The following is a 20101-nucleotide window of genomic DNA, read 5'->3' as shown; positions in this document are numbered from 1 at the left end:
ATCCTGGTAGGTTTCAGGAGTTATTTAAAATAAAATTCATTCCATTCTTTCCTTTCCCTTCCCAGGGGTAAATCTACTATCAGTCTTGAATTTAATATATCTGGCTACAAATTAATTGTACTAGTCTCTAGTCATTGTCATTTGTAGTCCTTGTGTTATTTTTATTATCACAAGATAGCTTTCCAGTGGAGCTCCATGCAAACACATGGCTTGCCTTTCGTATTTTCAGTGAGAGCACACAGATAGATAATAAGGTTTATTCACCCCAATGGTTTCTCCATCTTGGTAGTGTTTGTTATCACAGAAGCTTCCAGGGAGTACATGTTTTCATTTGTCAAAAGAGTTTTTTTTTTTTGCTGAGCAAGTATTTCTTCATTTTCACAGTCAATTCCAAACTGGAAGTCTAATATGAAGAAAATGATCAAAATATCTATAAAAGCTACTAAGAAATAAAGTACTATATCTACATATTCCATTTGATCTCCATGGGGAGCCAAAATTCAAGTTTCCTAGCAATGAATGTAAACATCTCGATCAATGTCATTCCCCCCTACTCCAGAACTGAACAAAACATCATTAAGGATTTAGTTATATGTAGGACACGTCTTTAAGTCTACCCAAATTTTCCTTTTCTTTGTCTCTCCTATCCTTTGGAAAGGAAATTCAGTTATCCACGTGCAATAATACATCATTAGAAACATTTTTCTGACAAAAAGATAGGATTGGAAAGGACTTAAGAAATCATCTATTGTCTTAGGTTGTCAGTATTGGGGTCTTGTCGGGGGGGGCGGTTCCTGAAGAATTTTGAAAGTAAGATTGGCTTCTGAGTTTAAATAAAATATCAACATTTAAAGGATTGGAACAAAATTATTACAAAGAGTATAAACGGCTTGCAGGCAAGCATAACATGACTGCATGTATTAGCAAAGCTAACTAATAGAGCAGTGGTCTCCAAGTTTTTGGCACCAGGGACTGGCTTCATGGAAGACAATTCTTCCACAGACTGGAGTGGGAGGGGATCATTTCATGATGATTCACGTGCATTACATTTATTGTGCACCTCAGTTCTATTATCTACTCCTCCTCAGATCATCAGGCTCCTAGAGGTTGGGAACTCCTCAGATCCTAGAGGTTGGGAACCCTTGTAATAAAGGACAGGATTAGAAGAAGCTGGAAAGATAGGTCAGTATGGAGGCAAAAGCATGGTGAGAAATATGAACTTTATATCATACTAAACTCACATTGAAAAAACTAAGACCATGGCATCCAGTCCCATCATTTCATGGCAAATAGATGGGGAGAAAGTGGAAGCAGTGGCAGATTTTATTTTCTTGGGCTCCAAAATCATTGAAGACGGTGACTAAAGTCATGAAATCAAAAGGCACTTACTCCTTGGAAGAAGAGCTATGACAAACCTAGACAGCGTATTAAAAAGCAGAAGCATTACCCTGCCTACAAAGGTCTGTCTAGTCACAGCTATGGTTTTTCCAGTAGTCATGTATAGATGTGAGAGTTGAACCATAAAGAAGGCTGAGCGCTACAGAATTGATGCTTTTGAATTGTGGTGCTTGAGAAGACTCTTGAGAGTCCCTTCTATTGCAAGGAGATCAAACCAGTCAATCCTAAAGGAAATCAACCCTGAAAATTTATTGGAAGGACTGATGCTGAAGTTGAGGCTCCAAACCTTTGGCCCCCTATGCAAAGAGCTGACTTATTGGAAAAGACTCTGATGCTGGGAACAATGGAAGGCAGAAGAAGAGGATGAGATGGTTGGATGGCATCACCAACTCAATGGACGTGAGTTTGGACAGACTCTGGGAGATAGTGAAGGACAGAGGAGCCTGGTCCAGTCCATGGGATTGCAAAGATTCAGACACAACTGAGTGGCTGAACAACAGTGTAAGGAAGAGGGCTCCATGGTCCAAAGATTATCTATTCTCTTTAACTCTCAAATCATAATTTCCTCCTCCTGCTCTGGCTCCATGCTTGAGAAGCAGTTGTCTGATTCTAATTTGGCTCCTCACATGGTAACCCTCCATGGGGAAGTTTGGCAGGGCAGAGAACACAAATGTCCAGTAACTTGAGCATTCCATTTTTCATTACAAATCGATCCACTGGCATCCCAATTTACAACTTGGCCCTCCACATATCTTGCCAGCATCGAATGTGCCGGCCAGTCCATCCTATACCATCGGCAGTCAATCTTCTAGCTGTAAATTAATATAATTGCATTTTGATTGCAGATCTCAATCCCACAGACTCTGATTATATTTGAGATCAAACTAGAGTGTGCGGATAAATCAAGTTCTATCACAAGAATCTGACTTTGAATCGCAGAAAACTCATTAAGGTAATGTCAGATATCTTGAGAGACAGCCTTCATGACTTCTCTGCGTGATCTAATTTCAGCTCCAAGAATTTGATGGAGCAAGCTAAGTTTCTTTTCCTTCCTGAAACTTCTATGCATAGGCAAGCATTTCATCTATAGTATCCTAAGAAGCTGCTTCAGATAAAATCTCCACTGAATCCTTTCTAATATAAATGAAACTCAGTTTCTTTTTCTACTTTCTCATTAAAAATGAAACTTCCAAGACTATTCAATATTATTTTTATTTTCTCAAGGACTTCATTTTTATAGACTTTTCAAACCAGGGTCTCCTGCATTGCAGGCAGATTCTTTACTGTCTGAGTCACCAGGAAAGCCCTTCTCCTACATATATAACTCAAATTATATTTTTCTTCTTCAGATCATTTGTGCTTTCTTTCTCTGCAACATGCCTACACATATTTTATACATTTTGCCTGAGCTACACTGTCCCTGTCTTAAGGTGATACTAAAGACAGTGAAGTAAAAGTTTCTCAGTCGTGTCCGACTCTTTGCAACACCATGGACTATATAGACCAGGGAATTCTCCAGGCCACAATACTGGAGTGGGTAGCCTTTCCCTTCTCCAGGGGATCTTCCCAACCCAGGGATTGAACCTAGGTCTCCCAAGTTGCAGGCAGATTCTTTACCAACTGAGCCACAAGGGAAGCCCAAGAATACTGGAGTGGGTAGCCTATCCCTTTTCCAGTGGAAATACTCAAGACAGGATAATAGCTATTCTGAGTGGTAGTAGAAAAACTGATTTAAAATTTGGGGGTTATGTATTCTTATCCCAGATGATTTTAAATTTTATATTTGGTCTACACTACTTTAGATATTTATCTCCCATATTTGACCAAAGCCTACCCCTCCCCACTGAATATATCTCTGTTTTTGCTAGAACACTCTAGCTTCAGCTATATAGTATCAAGTTATGCTTAGTTTTAATTTTTCCACCTCTGTCACTTTAATCTTACATTCACTTACAGTTATCAATTTAGTAAATTACAGCCATCTTTTAGCTATCTCCAGCCTTATTATTTTCCCCACAAGTGCCGTTTTCAACTTTAATAGCAGACACCTATCCCATATAAGAAATTTGATTCGTTTGCATTTCAAATAAGTTCCATATATTGTTAGTTTTCAAGCAGTCTGTGACATATGGTACAGAAGCCTATCAGAAATCATCAGTTTCTCATTTGAGGGACAGTTTGATGCAGGCATTCAAGTTGGGTAGGTTATTTTAGAACCACAGAGGCTTCGTGTGTGTGTGTGTGTGTGTGTGTGTGTGTGTGTGTGTGTGTGTGCAAGTGTACTATTTATGTGTTTAAAACACATATAGATACATTACATTATTACAGCGACATGCACTGGTACAACCCAATGGATGAAACAACATGCATATATATATATATATCGCTGCAGTGGGTGCTTTGGTTAATCTGAGAAGCATCTATTTCAAGATTGGAAAGAAGAGGAATAATAAATTGCCAAAGGACGGAAGGAGGAAGACGCCAAAGTCATTGATTATCTTGTCATTTCAACATCATTTTTAGAGTACATTTTTAGATATTGATTACTCATATCTAAAAAATAATGCTAAAATAATAAAAATAAGAATGCTAAAATAATCCAAAGACAAATATTCATCTTAAAATCATCTACTATATTTATTTGCCACTTTTTCCACCTTTTGTTAGTTTGTATAAGATATGGGTGTGCAGTGATTCCCAAATTCATACCCTCTGTGACAGTCTACAAGACCTCTGTGCAATGACTACTCACTCGGGAAGAACACATTTCTTCTCTGCTCACCATTATTTCATTAATACTTCCATTTTTACATGAAAACCTTTTCCATTATTCTATCAACTCTCTTTGTGCAAACTCGTGACTGGTTAATAGAGCTGAAACCTCTGTCTGCGCATGGTTATATACTAAGCTCCATTTGAGAGACCTCATAATACCAATTCTCACGACCTTGTTGCCCTGATCACCTTACTGTTTTGATGTTTGGAATGAAACAAGAGAAAAACTTTTACTTTCTAGATCCCTTTACATGTATTCTTCAAAGAAGAAAGATGCCTTGATCTTAACATTGGGGCTAACTAGATTAATATGATTTTATAAAAATTACAAGATACTAAAAGTATAATCTATGGTCTGGCTGGACATAACTGCAGAGTGGGCTGTTAGCTCTAGTTGTTTTCCTTGTTCCCTCTAGCGTCACTCTCCCTCGTGTTACTTAGTGTGGAATCACTTCCCCTGGTCCTCTCTTACTAAGATTGAACTGAGGGTCATTTTATTATTTTGACAGAAAACAACTCCTTATCTTCAGAGGACAAATCTGTACATCTCTGGGGGTTGACTATTCTGCTCACGCCAGTGTCCTAGGGCACACCCTCAGTCCCTGCCCACCCACTGGCAGGCTTGGTCATCTCTGTCTCTCCTCATTCTAACAGGGATTCTGAGCAATCTGTCAACAACAAATTAATAAGAGAACACAGTGTCAGGCAGGTCATGTACTTTAGGCTTAGGAATATGAGTTTATTCTGCAATGATAAAAAGAAAGGAAATGTCAACATATTGTTTTCATATCTTATGTGTGAAAAAATGTGGATAACCTTTTGCAACATTTTTGTATTTCATCAGTATACAATTCGCCTGTTCTATTTGAAACACTTTGATATTAAAAACATGAAAGTCAAGTGCTCTATAGAAAGACAGCCCTGTTTTTCTTTCTTTTGTGTAAGACCTTTTTCGATACAGTTCCAAACAAATTGTCATCTAAGCTATATTATTGTAATATACTTGTCAGGTCCAAATCAGAGATATTGAAAATGAAAAGGTAGGATTTCAAAATGAAGGTTTTGCAGCTCTTATAAATGTCTCTTTTGGCCTACTGCTTAACAAAAATGCTTCGGCCTTCATCTTTAATTATGCTAAAATCACCCAGTAATTCTGCAATCTAGAAAAAATTGAAAAATTTATAATCAATTAGCATATCAGGGGCCCCATTTTACTTTTATCTTCCCTTCTCTCTCCCCTATCTCTCTCCCTTCCCCTACTATTCATCCTTTCCTTCCCTTCCCCTCTGCCTTTTAACTTTTTGGTAGAAAAATACATGATTTCTAGAGGTATGTAAGCCAAGATTTTGATCTCTGGTGAGTTAATTAACACCTCTGAAGTTAAGTTTCTTCAGTTATAAAATAAAAACAGTGACATATACAAAATTTTGGGGGCAGAAGACTAAATGAGCCAATACATATAAATGATCATGGTAAATGCTCAATACTAATGCCATTTCCCTTCCATTTATGTCATTATCTAATTTGGAGATAATTATTTTTAAGTATTATTCATCCAACCATGTAGGTAACAATATATTTAGCCTGAACTCCAGATCCAATACTACGAGAAAAAAGAATCATCATTTTAAGAAGATTTAAGATATCAGGTTGCAGTCAAAGAGGCTGTGGCATTCCTAGTCAATTAACAGCCTGCAATAATTATTCACCATCATAAAAACTACCAGTTGCTGGTTTTGGTGAAAAATATGCAAACACAACTGCTGCTGCTGCTGCTGCTAAGTTGCTTCAGTTGTGCCCGACTCTGCAATCCCATAGACCGCAGCCCCCCAGGCTCCCCCGTCCCTGGGATTCTCCAGGCAAGAACACTGGAGTGGGTTGCCATTTCCTTCTCCAATGCACGAAAAGTGAAAAGAGAAAGGGAGGTCGCTCAGTCGTGTCCGACTCTTAGCGACCCCATGGACTGCAGCCTACCAGGCTCCTCCACCCATGGGGTTTTCCAGGCAAAAGTACTGGAGTGGGGTGCCATTGCCTTCTCCAACAGGGTAATAGAAACCAGCTGCTATTTGAGTGAAGTTAGAGAAGCTTTGCCACTCACTGGTGGGAAAATATATACAGACTTAGAAATGAAACTTACCTATGATTTCATTCATATGTAGTTCCAGAAAAATTAGTTCTTTTAATTTCATTTTGCTGAACTTCTTCAACATTACCTTTACTTTAAGGTAATGGGATTTGATTCAGTTGTGGGTCAACAACAAGACTGCAAAATAATGTAGAAAGGGTGACAGAAGTATTCTGCAGCTTTTCTAAGGTTATGGATATAGAATGTTCTTACTTGGACCAGTGGAGATGCTTCCTCTAGGCAGAAGTCCAAGTGGTAAATGAGTTTATAATGCCATATCCCCTATGGATACATGACAACCTGGTTGAAGTGTGGAACAGAAGTACCTACAGTTCTTTTTTCCTAAAACTATAGAGAGAACAGGAAAATTGTTTCTTTGACTTCTCGTCCTGACTGAAGTTGACCTATTTGATTCATTTACATTGTTATTGCTATAACTATAAATTGATACTTCATTTGGCATTTTGATTCCAAGATCAAATGTACCCTCATCGAAAACGGAGAGATATGAGAATGAAATATTCCTCGACACCTCCAAAGGTCAATCTTACCTGTCTATGATGACATAGAGAGGCACATATTGCACAGCTGAGGGCATAAGCCACTGATACTCCAGAATGTCTCACTTGTTCACTTAAAAAATAATCTCCACTGGCTGTGATGATTTATGTATCAGTTTACTTAGGCTAAGGTGCCCGGGCAGTCAACTAAACCCTAGTTATGCCATGTAGGTATTTTATAGAAATCATCAAAGTCTGTTATCAACTGACTACATAAAAGAAGTCTGCTAGATAATCTGGACTGGCTGATTCTATCAGGTGAAAGAGCTTAGAATAAAGCTGAGTCTTCCCTGAAGATGGTCTATCAGTGGATAGCAGATTCACCTCCTCATTGAGACTTCCAGTCTGCCTCCCCTGACAATGCCTAACTTTAGACGTACTAGCCAGGTCCTACTATTATGTAAACTCATCTCTTCCAGTAAATCTCTGAAATACGTATTTTTACTTTTTGTTTCTCTGGTTGATCTTGGACTGACACACTGGACAACAGAACTCGAAACCCTTATCTCCTATTTGTAAGCTTCTCTGAGTAATTCCTGACCTTCCCTTCAGATGTATGCTTTGTAAACAAAGGACGAGGAATTCACTAATGAAAATGCACAAGTCAAAAAATTTTAAACTGTTACGAATTCTAAATTTATTCAATCTTTCATCCAAGATGTACCATTAAATTCCCTTCAACATCTAGGTCATATACAAAATGACTTGCTTTCATTATTATATCATTTCAGTCTATATTTTAAGGAAAATGTTACCTTAAAAACTATTATCTTTGTCTTCCTTGTATTCTCACAGCATCCAGCAAAGTATTTTGTATTCAGTGAATGTTTGCTGAAATAGTCTAGATATTTTCAAGATATTTTTATAGTAAAACTCTCTTTTTTTTTTTTTTTTCCATATCTTGTTTAAGACAAGTATTTTGAATGGAGCTGGAGGAATCAGGCTCCCTGACCTCAGACACTACGACAAAGCTACCACAAGGTTCATAGCAACACTACTTACAATAAACAAGACATGGAAACAACCTAAGTGTCTATTGACAAATGAATGGATAAAGAAAATGTGGTATATATACACAGTGGGATATTAATTTATCATAAAAAACAGTGAATAATGCCATTTGCAGCACCATGAATGGACTTAGAGATTATCATATTAAGTGAAGTAAATCAGAGACAAATATAGTATCGTTTATAGAGGGAATCTTAAAAAAATGATATAAATGAACTTATTTACAAAACAGAAATAGACTTACAGACAGAAAACAAGACTATCATTATCAAAGAGGATAATGGGGGTAGCGATGGAAGAGATAAACTATGAGTTTGGAATCAACACATACACACAACTATATATAAAATAGATAATCAACAAGGACCTACTGTATAGCACAGGGAAATATCTTGTCACAATCTATAATGGAAAAGAATGTGACAAAGAATATATATGTGTGTATAATTGAACCACTTTGCTGTACCCCCAAAACTAATAAAAGATTGTAAATTAACTATACATTAGCTAAAATGATTAATGCAATCATAATTTATAAAATTTAGCCAATTAGGTTTATCCTCACCATATGTTATTAAAATGGATAATTTTAAAGATAGTATACAATGAAAACGCTTATGATTTAAATACATGAAGAGATAATTCTCAAATTTTAAGTGATATAGGATAATTTCAAAGTTCTCATTCATTTCTATGATATTTATTAAAAATGAAGCTAAATGCAGCTGTGTGTGTGTGGAGTTACACACACATAAGCACTCACAAAGTAAAACTGGCAGCAATAAAAACAATCTTTATGAAGTTATAGAATGTTCTTCAAAATCTCACCTTAAAGTTCAAAATGTTGGCAACTTGAAATGAGCACATTTTTAGTGGAAGCCAGACAGGCTACCCTCAGTAAAACTGACCTTAAGATTAATTTATTAATCAGAAATATTAGACTTGACCCAAGACCCTTTAACAAAGAGTATTTCTAATCATAAACAGAAAAAGTAAAGGCCAAGAGAGAAAATGTTCTCTCGTGGTGGTTGAAGAGATGGGGTGAGTTCCAATACTGCGTGTTCACACTTTCTTAATGTGTCAGAATAAAAAGGTTCATAATAGAATAGATTTGCCTTTGAACTCCAGCTTGCGCACTTCCAGCTGTAGTAACATGCAGTGAGTTTATTCAGCTCTGAGTCTTGTTTTTTACAAAACAGACAAAATAAAACCTACTTTGCATAACTTTGAGAGTTAAATGGGATATAATGTCTATAACCATATTGGCCAATAGAATTTAATGGAAAGCTCCCCCCTTTCCTTCATCTCCTTTCTCAGAGCAGGTGTTCATTCTTTGCAAGGCAAATTCCGTACTCTGTTCTTTTTCTCCTGGGACCTACAGCATGCCTTTTCTGTCTTATCTTTAGCTGCATCCTCTCCTTTGCTGCCCACATTTATAAACCAACTCATAACTCCCTTATTCTTAAAAATCCCAAACCCTTCTTAGGCTCTGCCTTCCAATTAAGCTACTTCTCTACTTAGCCATCCCTTTACCACGGAAAATTTTTTTAAACTTTCATTTGCTCTTTCCTTTTCCCATTTATTCTTCAGCAGCTCCACTCACCAGACAACACAGACATGAAACTCCAGTGGCCTCACTACAGCCAAAGCCAGGGGCTGACTTCCTTTTATGATGTTTTCCCACTGACCATATCTAAGTTTTCCTGTTTTTGTTTTTAACTTGTTGATTGTTAAACACACATTTTCTTTGGCTTCCCCATTTTAAGGCTTTTCTAATTTCATTCTCTTTCTACTGCTCTGATCATGACTTTTGAGTCCCTATATTTAGCAGCATCCTCTCTTTGAATCACTTTTGCAAACTAGCATTTTCTTTCTTTCTATTGGTTTCCTGCTTCTCCAATAACTTCCTTGAGTCATCTTGTGAAGGCTTTACAACTTTCTTAGTCATTCACTTTACCCTTACCATTATTCCTGGGAACATGGGAAGACCATTTTCCCTCCCTTAAAGTCACTCCACGTATATACAATCACAGATCCTATTCATTCTACCATCTAAATTAAAAAAAAAAAAAAAATTCCTCTCAATTCCCAGTGAGCCTCCTAGTCAGTCTCACCTGTACTCCTGTGACATTATGCAAGATAATCTCATCACACAAACTCTGCCCTTCTTGGATTCTATCCTCCATGTCAGAGCCAGAATTCTCCTACTTACAACGATTCCCTTCCAGTGGAACCCTTAGCATCACACAGAGACTCTGGACTGATCTCAGCACCCTTTCCTCTCTTTCTCTCTTTCCCTAGGTTCTCTGCTGCAGCCACTCTGCGCTCTCTCATTTCCTTCCAACTACTGTGTTCCTGGGCCTGCATCTCAGAATCGTACCCATTCTCACATCTCAAAGCAAGAAGTCCCCCTGCCAGTTTTTCTTAGTTAACATGTATGCCTCCTTCACATCTCAGACTACACATCATAATCTCTGATACACAAGAAAGAGAACATCTTTGTGGACTGATTGTCTCACAGTTATTCCAGCTGAGACTGATCAACTCCTCCACACTGCTGAAACAGGCTTTTACTTTCCCCTGTGGTCACTGAGTCTCTTTTAACTACAGGATTCTCTAACGAAGATGCTAGTTGCCTGGGTTTAGAATATTGCTAGATTTAATTTTCTATTTTACCTTTTAGTTATTACTAATTTCTTTGCCTGTTTCATTTAATTGTATCCTCCAGTCTCAGTACAATTATTTAACACAATGATTAATTAGAAAAATGATTAATCTTTTGATTAACATACTGACTAGTCACAATAAATCTCATTCATGGAAAACACCAGTCTTTAGTTGCAGTTGAGCGATGTTTTATCTGTGTTGTTTCAAAAGCTAAACATCGTAGTTTCTTATAAATGCATATCACAAACAGTAAATTCACTTTGGAGAAGACTCATGAGAGTCTCTTGGTTGTCAAGGCGATCAAACAACCCCAAAGGAAATCGACCCTGAATATTCACTGAAAGGACTGGTGAAGCTGAAGTGTCAAAACTTTGGCCACCTGGTGCAAAGAGCCGACCCATTGGAAAAGACACTGAGGCTGGGAAAGAACGAAGGCAAAAGAGAAGGGAGCTTCAGAGGATGAGATGGTTGGATGGCATCACCAAGTCAACAGACATGAGTTTGAGCAAACTCCAGGAAATAGTGAAGGACAGGGAAGCCTGGTGTGCTGCAGTTCATGGGGTTGCAAAGAGTCGGACACAACTTAGCAACTGAACAACAACAGCCAAACTTTAGAATTTTTTCTGAAACTAGGTTATAAGTTACAAAGCCAGAGTCAGGCTCTTTCATGTGTATCTCTGTTAGTTGCTCAGTCATGTCCGACTCTTTGAGACTCCTGGGACTATAACTTGCCAGGCCCCTGTGTCCATGGAAGTCTCCAGGCAAGAATACTGGAGTGAATTGCCATTTCCTTCTCCAGGGAAAATTCCTGACCCAGGGATTGTACCTGGGTCTCCAAAATTGCAGGTGGATTGTGTTCTGCTGAGGCATCAGGGAAGCCCTTTCTTGTGTTTCAGATGACACCAAGTCACAGAGCAGTAACACTAAAGTATACTGAATTTTATGCACCTTTACGGCCAAAAATTGTGAACATAACTCCTTTCCAATAGAAACAAAATCTAACAGTAAACTATTCAGAAGGGTGAATAATTTATATTTCTTCTTTCTAAAAAATAAAGTATAGAACTATGACCGATGAGAACAAAACTACATTACACAATGAAAAGAAAGGAGCACTGGGAACCAATGAAAACAACACTAAAAACAGTCATAAAAATAGAAAAAGCACATCAACTTTATATCTCCATAATTAAATAAATATTTATATATGTAGGGAATACTTCAGCAGAAAATGCTACATTAGAAAGTATAACTTTTGTAAAATAAGTACATGACATGAGGTTCGTGACATTGTACAGGAGACAGGGATCAAGACCATCCCCATGGAAAAGAAATGCAAAAAAGCAAAATGGCTGTCTGGGGAGGCCTTAAAAATAGCTGTGAAAAGAAGAGAGGCAAAAAGCAAAGGAGAAAAAGAAAGATATAAGCATCTGAATGCAGAGTTCCAAAGAATAGCAAGAAGAGATAAGAAAGCCTTCTTCAGCGATCAATGCAAAGAAATAGAGGAAAACAACAGAATGGGAAAGACTAGAGATCTCTTCAAGAAAATTAAGAGATACCAAGGGAACATTTCATGCAAAGATGGGCTCGATAAAGGACAGAAATGGTATGGACCTAACAGAAGCAGAAGATATTAAGAAGAGGTGGCAAGAATACACAAAAGAACTGTACAAAAAAGATCTTCATGACCCAGATAATCATGATGAGGTGATCACTAATCTAGAGCCAGACATCTTGGAATGTGAAGTCAAGTGGGCCTTAGAAAGCATCACTACGAACAAAGCTAGTGGAGGTGATGGCATTCCAGTTGAGCTGTTTCAAATCCTGAAAGATGATGCTGTGAAAGTGCTGCACTCAATATGCCAGCAAATTTGGAAAACTCAGCAGTGGCCACAGGACTGGAAAAGGTCAGTTTTCATTCCAATCCCAAAGAAAGGCATGCAAAAGAATGCTCAAACTACTGCACAATTGCACTCATCTCACATGCTAGTAAAGTAATGCTCACAATTCTCCAAGCCAGGCTTCAGCAATACGTGAACTGTGAACTTCCTGATGTTCAAGCTGGTTTTAGAAAAGGCAGAGGAACCAGAGATCAAATTGCCAACATCTGCTGGATCATGGAAAAAGCAAGAGAGTTCCAGAAAAACATCTATTTCTGCTTTATTAACTATGCCAAAGCCTTTGACTGTGTGGATCACAATCAACTGTGGAAAATTCTGAAAGAGATGGGAATACCAGACCACCTGACCTGCCTCTTGAGAAATCTGTTTGCAGGTCAAGCAGCAACAGTTAGAACTGGACATGGAACAACAGACTGGTTCCAAATAGGAAAAGGAGTACTTCAAGGCTGTATATTGTCACCCTGCTTATTTAACTTCTGTGCAGAGTACATCATGAGAAATGCTGGACTGGAAGAAACACAAGCTGGAATCAAGATTGCCGGAAGAAATATCAATAACCTCAGATATGCAGATGACACCACCCTTATGGCAGAAAGTGAAGAGGAGCTAAAAAGCCTCTTGATGAAAGTGAAAGAGGAGAGCGAAAAAGTTGGCCTAAAGCTCAACATTCAGAAAACGAAGATCATGGCATCTGGCCCTTTATGGGAAATAGATGGGGAAACAGTGGAAACAGTGTCAGACTTTATTTTTTTGGACTCCAGAATCACTGCAGATGGTGACTGCAGCCATGAAAATAAAAGACGCTTATTCCTTGGAAGAAAAGTTATGACCAACCTAGATAGTATATTCAAAAGCAGAGACATTACTTTGCCAAATAAGGTCTGTCTGGTCAAGGCTATGGTTTTTCCTGTGGTCATGTATGGATGTGAGAGTTGGACTGTGAAGAAGGCTGACCACCGAAGAATTGATGCTTTTGAACTGTGGTGTTGGAGAAGACTCTTGAGAGTCCCTTGGACTGCAAGGAGATCCAACCAGTCCATTCTGAAGGAGATTAACTCTGAGATTTCTTTGGAAGGAATGACGCTAAAGCTGAAACTCCAGTACTTGGGCCACCTCATGCGAAGAGTTGACTCATTGGAAAAGACTCTGATGCTGGGAGGGATTGGGGGCAGGAGGAGAAGGGGACGACAGAGGATGAGATGGCTGGATGGCATCACTGACTCAATGGATGTGAGTCTGAGTGAACTCCGGGAGTTGGTGATAGACAGGGAGGTCTGGCGTGCTGTGATTCATGGGGTCACAAACAGTCAGACATGACTGAGTGACTGAAATGAACTGAAGACCCTTGAGAGTCCCTTGGACTGCAAGGACATCCAACCAGTCCATTCTAATGGAGATCAGCCCTGGGTGTTCTTTGGAAGGAATGATGCTAAAGCTGAAACTCCAGTACTTTGGCCAGCTCATGCAAACAGTTGACTCATTGGAAAAGACTGATTCTGGGAGAGATTGGGAGCGGGAGGAGAAGGGGATGACAGAGGATGAGATGGCTGGATGGCATCACTGACTCGATGGACGTGAGTCTGAGTGAACTCTGTGAGATGGTGATGGACAGGGAGGCCTGGCGTGCTGCGATTCATGGGGTCGCAAAGAGTCAGACACAACTGAGCGACTGAACTGAACTGAACTGAACTGACCTGACAGCAGTGCATCTTAGATACACAGGCAAGCATTTAAAATCAGGCTAATAGGTTTTGTCCAAACAGAGAGAAGTATTTTTGCCATCTAAAAGCATTAGGGTTGTTGACTAAGACGACTCATGTGGTAACTAATGAAACTTCTGCTGGTGTCTAATTTATCAAATTTAACTCCTGAGATATCTATTTTCAAAAGTAGATTTCATTGTTTAAAGATTTCTGCCTTTCATTAAGTTCAGGTATCAGTATATTTGAAGCTCTAGGGGTATAAATACAAAATATATTGACATCCTTGTGGTTTTGGATAGCTATGAATAGTTTTTTTTTTTCTATATGGGTAGAGTTTATTTATAATTTCAAATTGGTATGAAATAACTTTGTCTTGTTTCTGTGTCTTTTGTAAAGTTGATTAAGCACAACTGAACTAATAGCTACACTGCAAGAATAGGTATGACCATAAAGAATCACAAAAGCATTATTTTAAAGTTGATTCTTTTTAAAATTTTTGTAGTAATAGAAGTTATAACATTGCAAGTCATATATTAGTATTCTTGTAAAAGTTGTGAAAGACCATTAATGAGTAAATCTACATTTGTTAGCTAATGGTTAGATACAACCAAACATTTATGAAAATAAAATTGAGGTCCATATACATACAAAATCAACTCTTTATCATAAGTATCACTAGAAATTATAGAGCCCCAGATGAACACTTGAAGAAAAGGCTCTTAAAATCAAGAATAACATTTTAAGTGGGAAGCTATTACAAACCCATTTGATATTCATTTTAATTGCCTCGACTATAATGAATATACTTTGTGTTCAAACAGATGTCACAAGTACTACTGCAGAAGTTCCAATATAATTCAGCCTTAGTTAAGAACAAGTAAATGGATACTTAAAATGGAATGTTACCAGGAAGGAAGGAAAAAACCAATTACAGCAAACATCAGCTCCTTAAAATAGCAAATTAAAGATTTGTATTAAATTGTGTTCTTTTATACTTGGACATATGCAGAATATAGTAACACTGGAAAACTTGCTATATCAACCACTTCTTTTCCTTGCCTCAGCTGTCTACTGATTAATTAGCCTGGAAAATAGAAATTGGGATGTGAAAAATGATAAAAAGAGTAGGCTGAAATTCACTTTACAACATTTAGTCTATGAAAAGGATTTTTTAAATGCCACTATGCCAATTTATTCTAGCTGGAGGAACAGGTAGTTACGTATGCCATTTTATTTCCATTGGTCAGGTAGTTCTAATATTCCCTTTAATCTTCTTCCACACAGAGGACTAACACCTTAAAATCCAAATTTTATCCTCATGCCATAAATTAAAGATGGCATTTTTCAGTACAGAGTTCACAGAATGACCCATGGATGTTTGTTAAAAGCAGACATTCCTGTGCCCTGACCAAGTTCTACCAAGTCAAAATCATTGGAATCACCATTGTGATGAGCAACCTGAAAACTCCGATGCTCATACTTGTTTAAAAACAACTGTCTGAATATTGGATGAAGTAATATTTAAAACAATGTAATTTTCATTTCATTCCAGTCAGCAAACATTTATTAACTACCAATTCTATGTGACTAAAATCTGATACACGGAGGGTATCCCCTAAGGCAAGAAGCATATGATAATATTATTTTCAAGGTACAGTTTATAAAGTACAATGATAATCTGCAAATGTTTGGAAACACAAAGAAAATAGTGCGCTTACTGTACAGATTAGCAATTCATTCCTGATTTCGATTTGGTATTTTTTCTGAAAAGGTGTCTGGAGGTTGAAGAGAAGTGTGTTTAGCTTATTATTAGAAAACATTACTGAATATTGCTTAAAGACAGATTTATTCCACGTTTCCTGATAGTTTGGACATCCCGTGTTTTCAAAAGGAGGGTAATAAGTGTGAGAGGCTTCTTGGTGGCTAGGGGAAGGGAAGGAAGGAACTATAAGGCCACAGGCTCTAAAAGTACACTTCTTCCCTTACCTCCAGCCCAATTCTCAGGCTGCCTGAACTGAACTGTAAGATAAACTTATTTGGAAGTTGCATTGTGTTTTTTAACCACCAGAGCAAAATGCAAACAAGTAAAAGTTGACTTTGGAGTTTAATAGAGGAACAGAAGAAACTAAGGAAAATAAAGCTCATGGTACCAATTTATTTTTCTTAGTCAGCAGTTTTCCCTCAGCCCCGTCCCTTCCAGGACTGGAGTCTTTGGGATGAACTTCGACAAGGCACTCTCCCTCACGAAACTGAGTGCAGACGAGCTGATGGGACTCATTCATTGTGCCCAGTGCCCTGGGTTTTCTCAATCCTTGGTTGACATTTCCCAGCATTGGAAGCAGGATCCAGTTAAAAATAACAATAATAATAATAATAAATAAAAGACTGTGACAGGTGAAGGTGGATAGAAAAACAGTTGTAGGAACTTAAAGGGGTTTCATGACACACAGTCACGGTTCTTAAGAGTGGTCTCTGGATCAGCTGTTTCACCACCACCTGGGAATTCACTGTACTAGTCTGCTCAGGCTGCCATAGCAAAATACCAGCACACTGTTGGCTTAAAAAATCGACATTTATTTTCCTGCAGTTCTGGAGGCTCTAGGTCCAAGATCAAGGTGCTGCCAGTTTGGTTTCTGGTGAGAGCTCTCTTCTTGGCTCTTCCTCTTTTTATAAACCACCAATCCAATCAGATTAGGAACCCAGTCTTAAAACCTCATTTAATCTTAATTATCTCCTAAAAGCCCTATCTTGAATACAGTCATATTAGGGATTAGGATATCAACATATGAATTTTGGGCAACACAATTCAGTCCATAGCACTTAGTACAAATGAAAATTCTGGAGCCCACCTGACACCTATTGAGTCAGAATTTCAGGGAATGGAGCCCTGCCATTTGCATTTTATTTATCCCTCCTGGTTATTTGCATGCACGCTAAAACCTGAGAAGTCCAGGCCATCAGGGAAAATTGCCAGCATTGCATTTAGTTTCCTTCATTGTGTCTCCCTTTTTTACTTCCAACCTTATTTCTTACGGCTCTTCAACATGAACTCTGCTTCTGCTAAACCACTTCTCATCATGGCCTGAAGGATCTTTCATATTCTGTCTTCCTGACTCTTGTTTACCCACCACAAATTGCCTTTCAACATCTTTAATAAAGCATCACTTTAACATCGCAGCCTCGGTCAAGACTTCTTTCTCTAAACAGCAGAAGTACTAATTGTCTGAACCAATCCTTTTCATATTTTACAGATTTTACTTTCTTACAATTCCTAGGTTATACTTGTCTGTAATGTGAGTACAAGGCTTTATACATAAAAGCACTGTAATCTTCAAAACAGTATATACAGTTCTGCTTATAACTATTCTCTGTAAGCAACTCCCTGCAACACTGGCCCAATACAACAACGATTTAGGGCATAAAACATCCCATTGGTCTCTGACATAATGCCACTTCCAAACTTGCTTAATAATTTAAAAATAATATATTATTTTTATTATTCGCTATTTATTAAGTCCTTAAGTGCATTAAGACTTATAATAAGCCCTTAGTACACTATCTCATTAAATTTTCACAATCACTTTGCAATAGGATCCCTATTTGACTGAAAGACATTGGAAACTGAGGCAGAGGGGTTCAGTGACTCCAAAGTCACAGAGCCAGGATGAAAAGTGTGAATCTGTTTCTCTGACTCAAAGCATGTGCTTTATTTCTACTATTTTATACTATAGATGGAGAGATTAGGTTGCTGTCAACATATTGAATTTACTGCCAAGAATCCCAAAGTATATGTCTCTTATGGTAAAGATATTTCCAATACATCCTTTATAAAGTCTCCAATTTTCTTTACCCCCAACACACGCATATAAATCCTTAAGCATTCTTAAAATAAGCCATCATGGGAAAAAATACAAACAAACAAACAACGGCAGACTTCCTGAGACCAGCAGATACTATTAAATGACTACAGAGAACGAAGAGCTCTAAATTCTATCTCTATTCTGTATGCTATTTACCTGCAGACAGCCTTTGGAATTCTTTCATCTGTACATTAAAGACAGCTGAAGAACTCAAAGGGAATTACTTGAAAGTTCACAAGGAACTCTCACAAACTTTTGCCCAAAGCAAATACTGATTAATTATGCACTAGAAGCATTCACACACACATACGTATGCATATAAAACTGAAAAACTCTAAGAAACAGTGGATTTAAAACTGTATGTTAACTTCCTTCTCCAGAAAACAAACCAAGTGGGTCTATTCTACTTTCACAGCTGCCTGCGCTTTGAAGACTGGACTGTTAAGATAATAAGCCACACCTGTTGGATTGTTTAGGTCATTCCAAACACCAGCTGAGATAGTAATTAAAAGTAACACTCCATTCTCAGCCTACCTGGGGTGTTCAACAACCTCGACATCTTGCAGAAATAGGAGACATACTGCTCACAGTACTCGGCGCTGCTGGTGATGGCACTGATCTGGTCCATGGAGGCGCTGTATACGAGCTGTGTTACCGAGTATTTTTCTGGGTTGTAGCCCACCACCGTCGTCTGCATCTGCAGATCGTGAGACACGATGGTCCATACTTTGTCCTCTGTGGGGAGAAAAAGGCCAGGACAATGGGTCATTAGTATGCAAGTGCATCTTCAAAAGTCAGAAAATAACGGAGCTGCACTTTCACTGGTTGTTTTCTATGAACAGATACAGAACAGAGTTAAGGATTCAGTTCAGTTCAGTGGCTCAGTTATGTCCGACTCTTTGCAACCCTATGGACTGCAGCACGCCAGGCTTCCCTGTCCATCACCAACTTTCGGAGCTTGCTCAAACTCATGTCCATTGAGTTGGTGATGCCATCCAACCACCTCATCCTCTGCCGTCCCCTTCTCCTCCTGCCTTCAATCTTTGGATCAATCTTTGAGTTAAGGATAGTCATTATTAAAATAACCCCTACCTTTCCTCATACCTAAGTTCTGTGTATATTGGCAAGGTAGAAAAGTAATATTTCTTTTATTAAAAATAAACACAAGTTGTCTTAAAACAAACAGCCTGAGTATCTGGTGGGATGCTCTAAAACCTGCAGCATTGCACACGCGGCCACTGTGTTCCAATGCCTTCCCAATGCTATAACCCTTCATTCCTCCTGTAGAACAATCTCTGCTCCCTCTTAAAATGAGCTACGTGCTCTCTAGCCTCTGGAGCTTTGTTTGCTGTAATCAGAATATGCATCCTCATCTTGTCAACAAATGTTCTTCTCACCCTGACCTTTCAGGTAAAATTAGACACTGCCTGCTCTGTTATTGAAATGCTCTATACATGTGGAATGATGCAAATCAGTAATTATCTTGGTGTTTTGAACCCTGAAAATTTCAATATGTGAAAAGGAGAAGCATTTAGAAGATTAATGAGATTAAATTAAAATCCTACAAAGTTATGCATTTGAATTAGAAGCATCACTATGAACCTATGATGATGTTGTTATCTTTTAAAAATATGCCCTACTTCTTTCCACTGAAAAAACTCCCCGAACAAGGACCAACTTCTGGCAACAGTTGTCATCACTCAATACCATTTTCCATTAAGAGAAAACTAGGATCCTGGAGAAATGTCTGATTCCAGGACCGGAGATGGCTAAGAGGAACCTGGAACATGCTGTGACTTCAGAAACAAACTACTGGAGACAAAGTGTGGTTCAAAAATTCTCCAAGGCCAAAAAAAAAAATAAGGTTTAAATTAACATCAGTAAGAATTTCCTGCAATAAATTAAAATACATCAAATATATTTAACCCCACGAGTTCACGACAATGAAATGTTTACATTTTGGAATGTGTTATGTAACTAATTCATTATTTCAAAAACTGGTAAACAAAGGCAAAGAATCCAGCATTTAGTCTACCTTAGTTATATGAATCTTAAAGTAAATAAATACTCCCTTTGTGGAAATATTTCAGCCCATAAACTA

General features: G+C 38.1%; 1 protein-coding gene across 1 annotated transcript in view; it reads right to left on the bottom strand.

Moving 5' to 3' along the window:
• The window catches only part of CNTNAP2 (contactin associated protein 2), a 1656810-nt gene that overhangs the window by 728042 nt on the left and 908667 nt on the right, over positions 1–20101 (bottom strand). Inside the window, exon 13 of the mRNA XM_052638430.1 lies at positions 18535–18735. Coding sequence (XP_052494390.1) covers positions 18535–18735 — 201 coding nt within the window. The remainder of the gene's footprint in view (positions 1–18534; positions 18736–20101) is intronic.

The sequence above is a fragment of the Budorcas taxicolor genome, chromosome 4, assembly GCF_023091745.1.
Source record: "Budorcas taxicolor isolate Tak-1 chromosome 4, Takin1.1, whole genome shotgun sequence".
Lineage (NCBI taxonomy): Eukaryota > Metazoa > Chordata > Mammalia > Artiodactyla > Bovidae > Budorcas > Budorcas taxicolor.
This window is presented reverse-complemented; position numbering and strand designations above follow the sequence as displayed.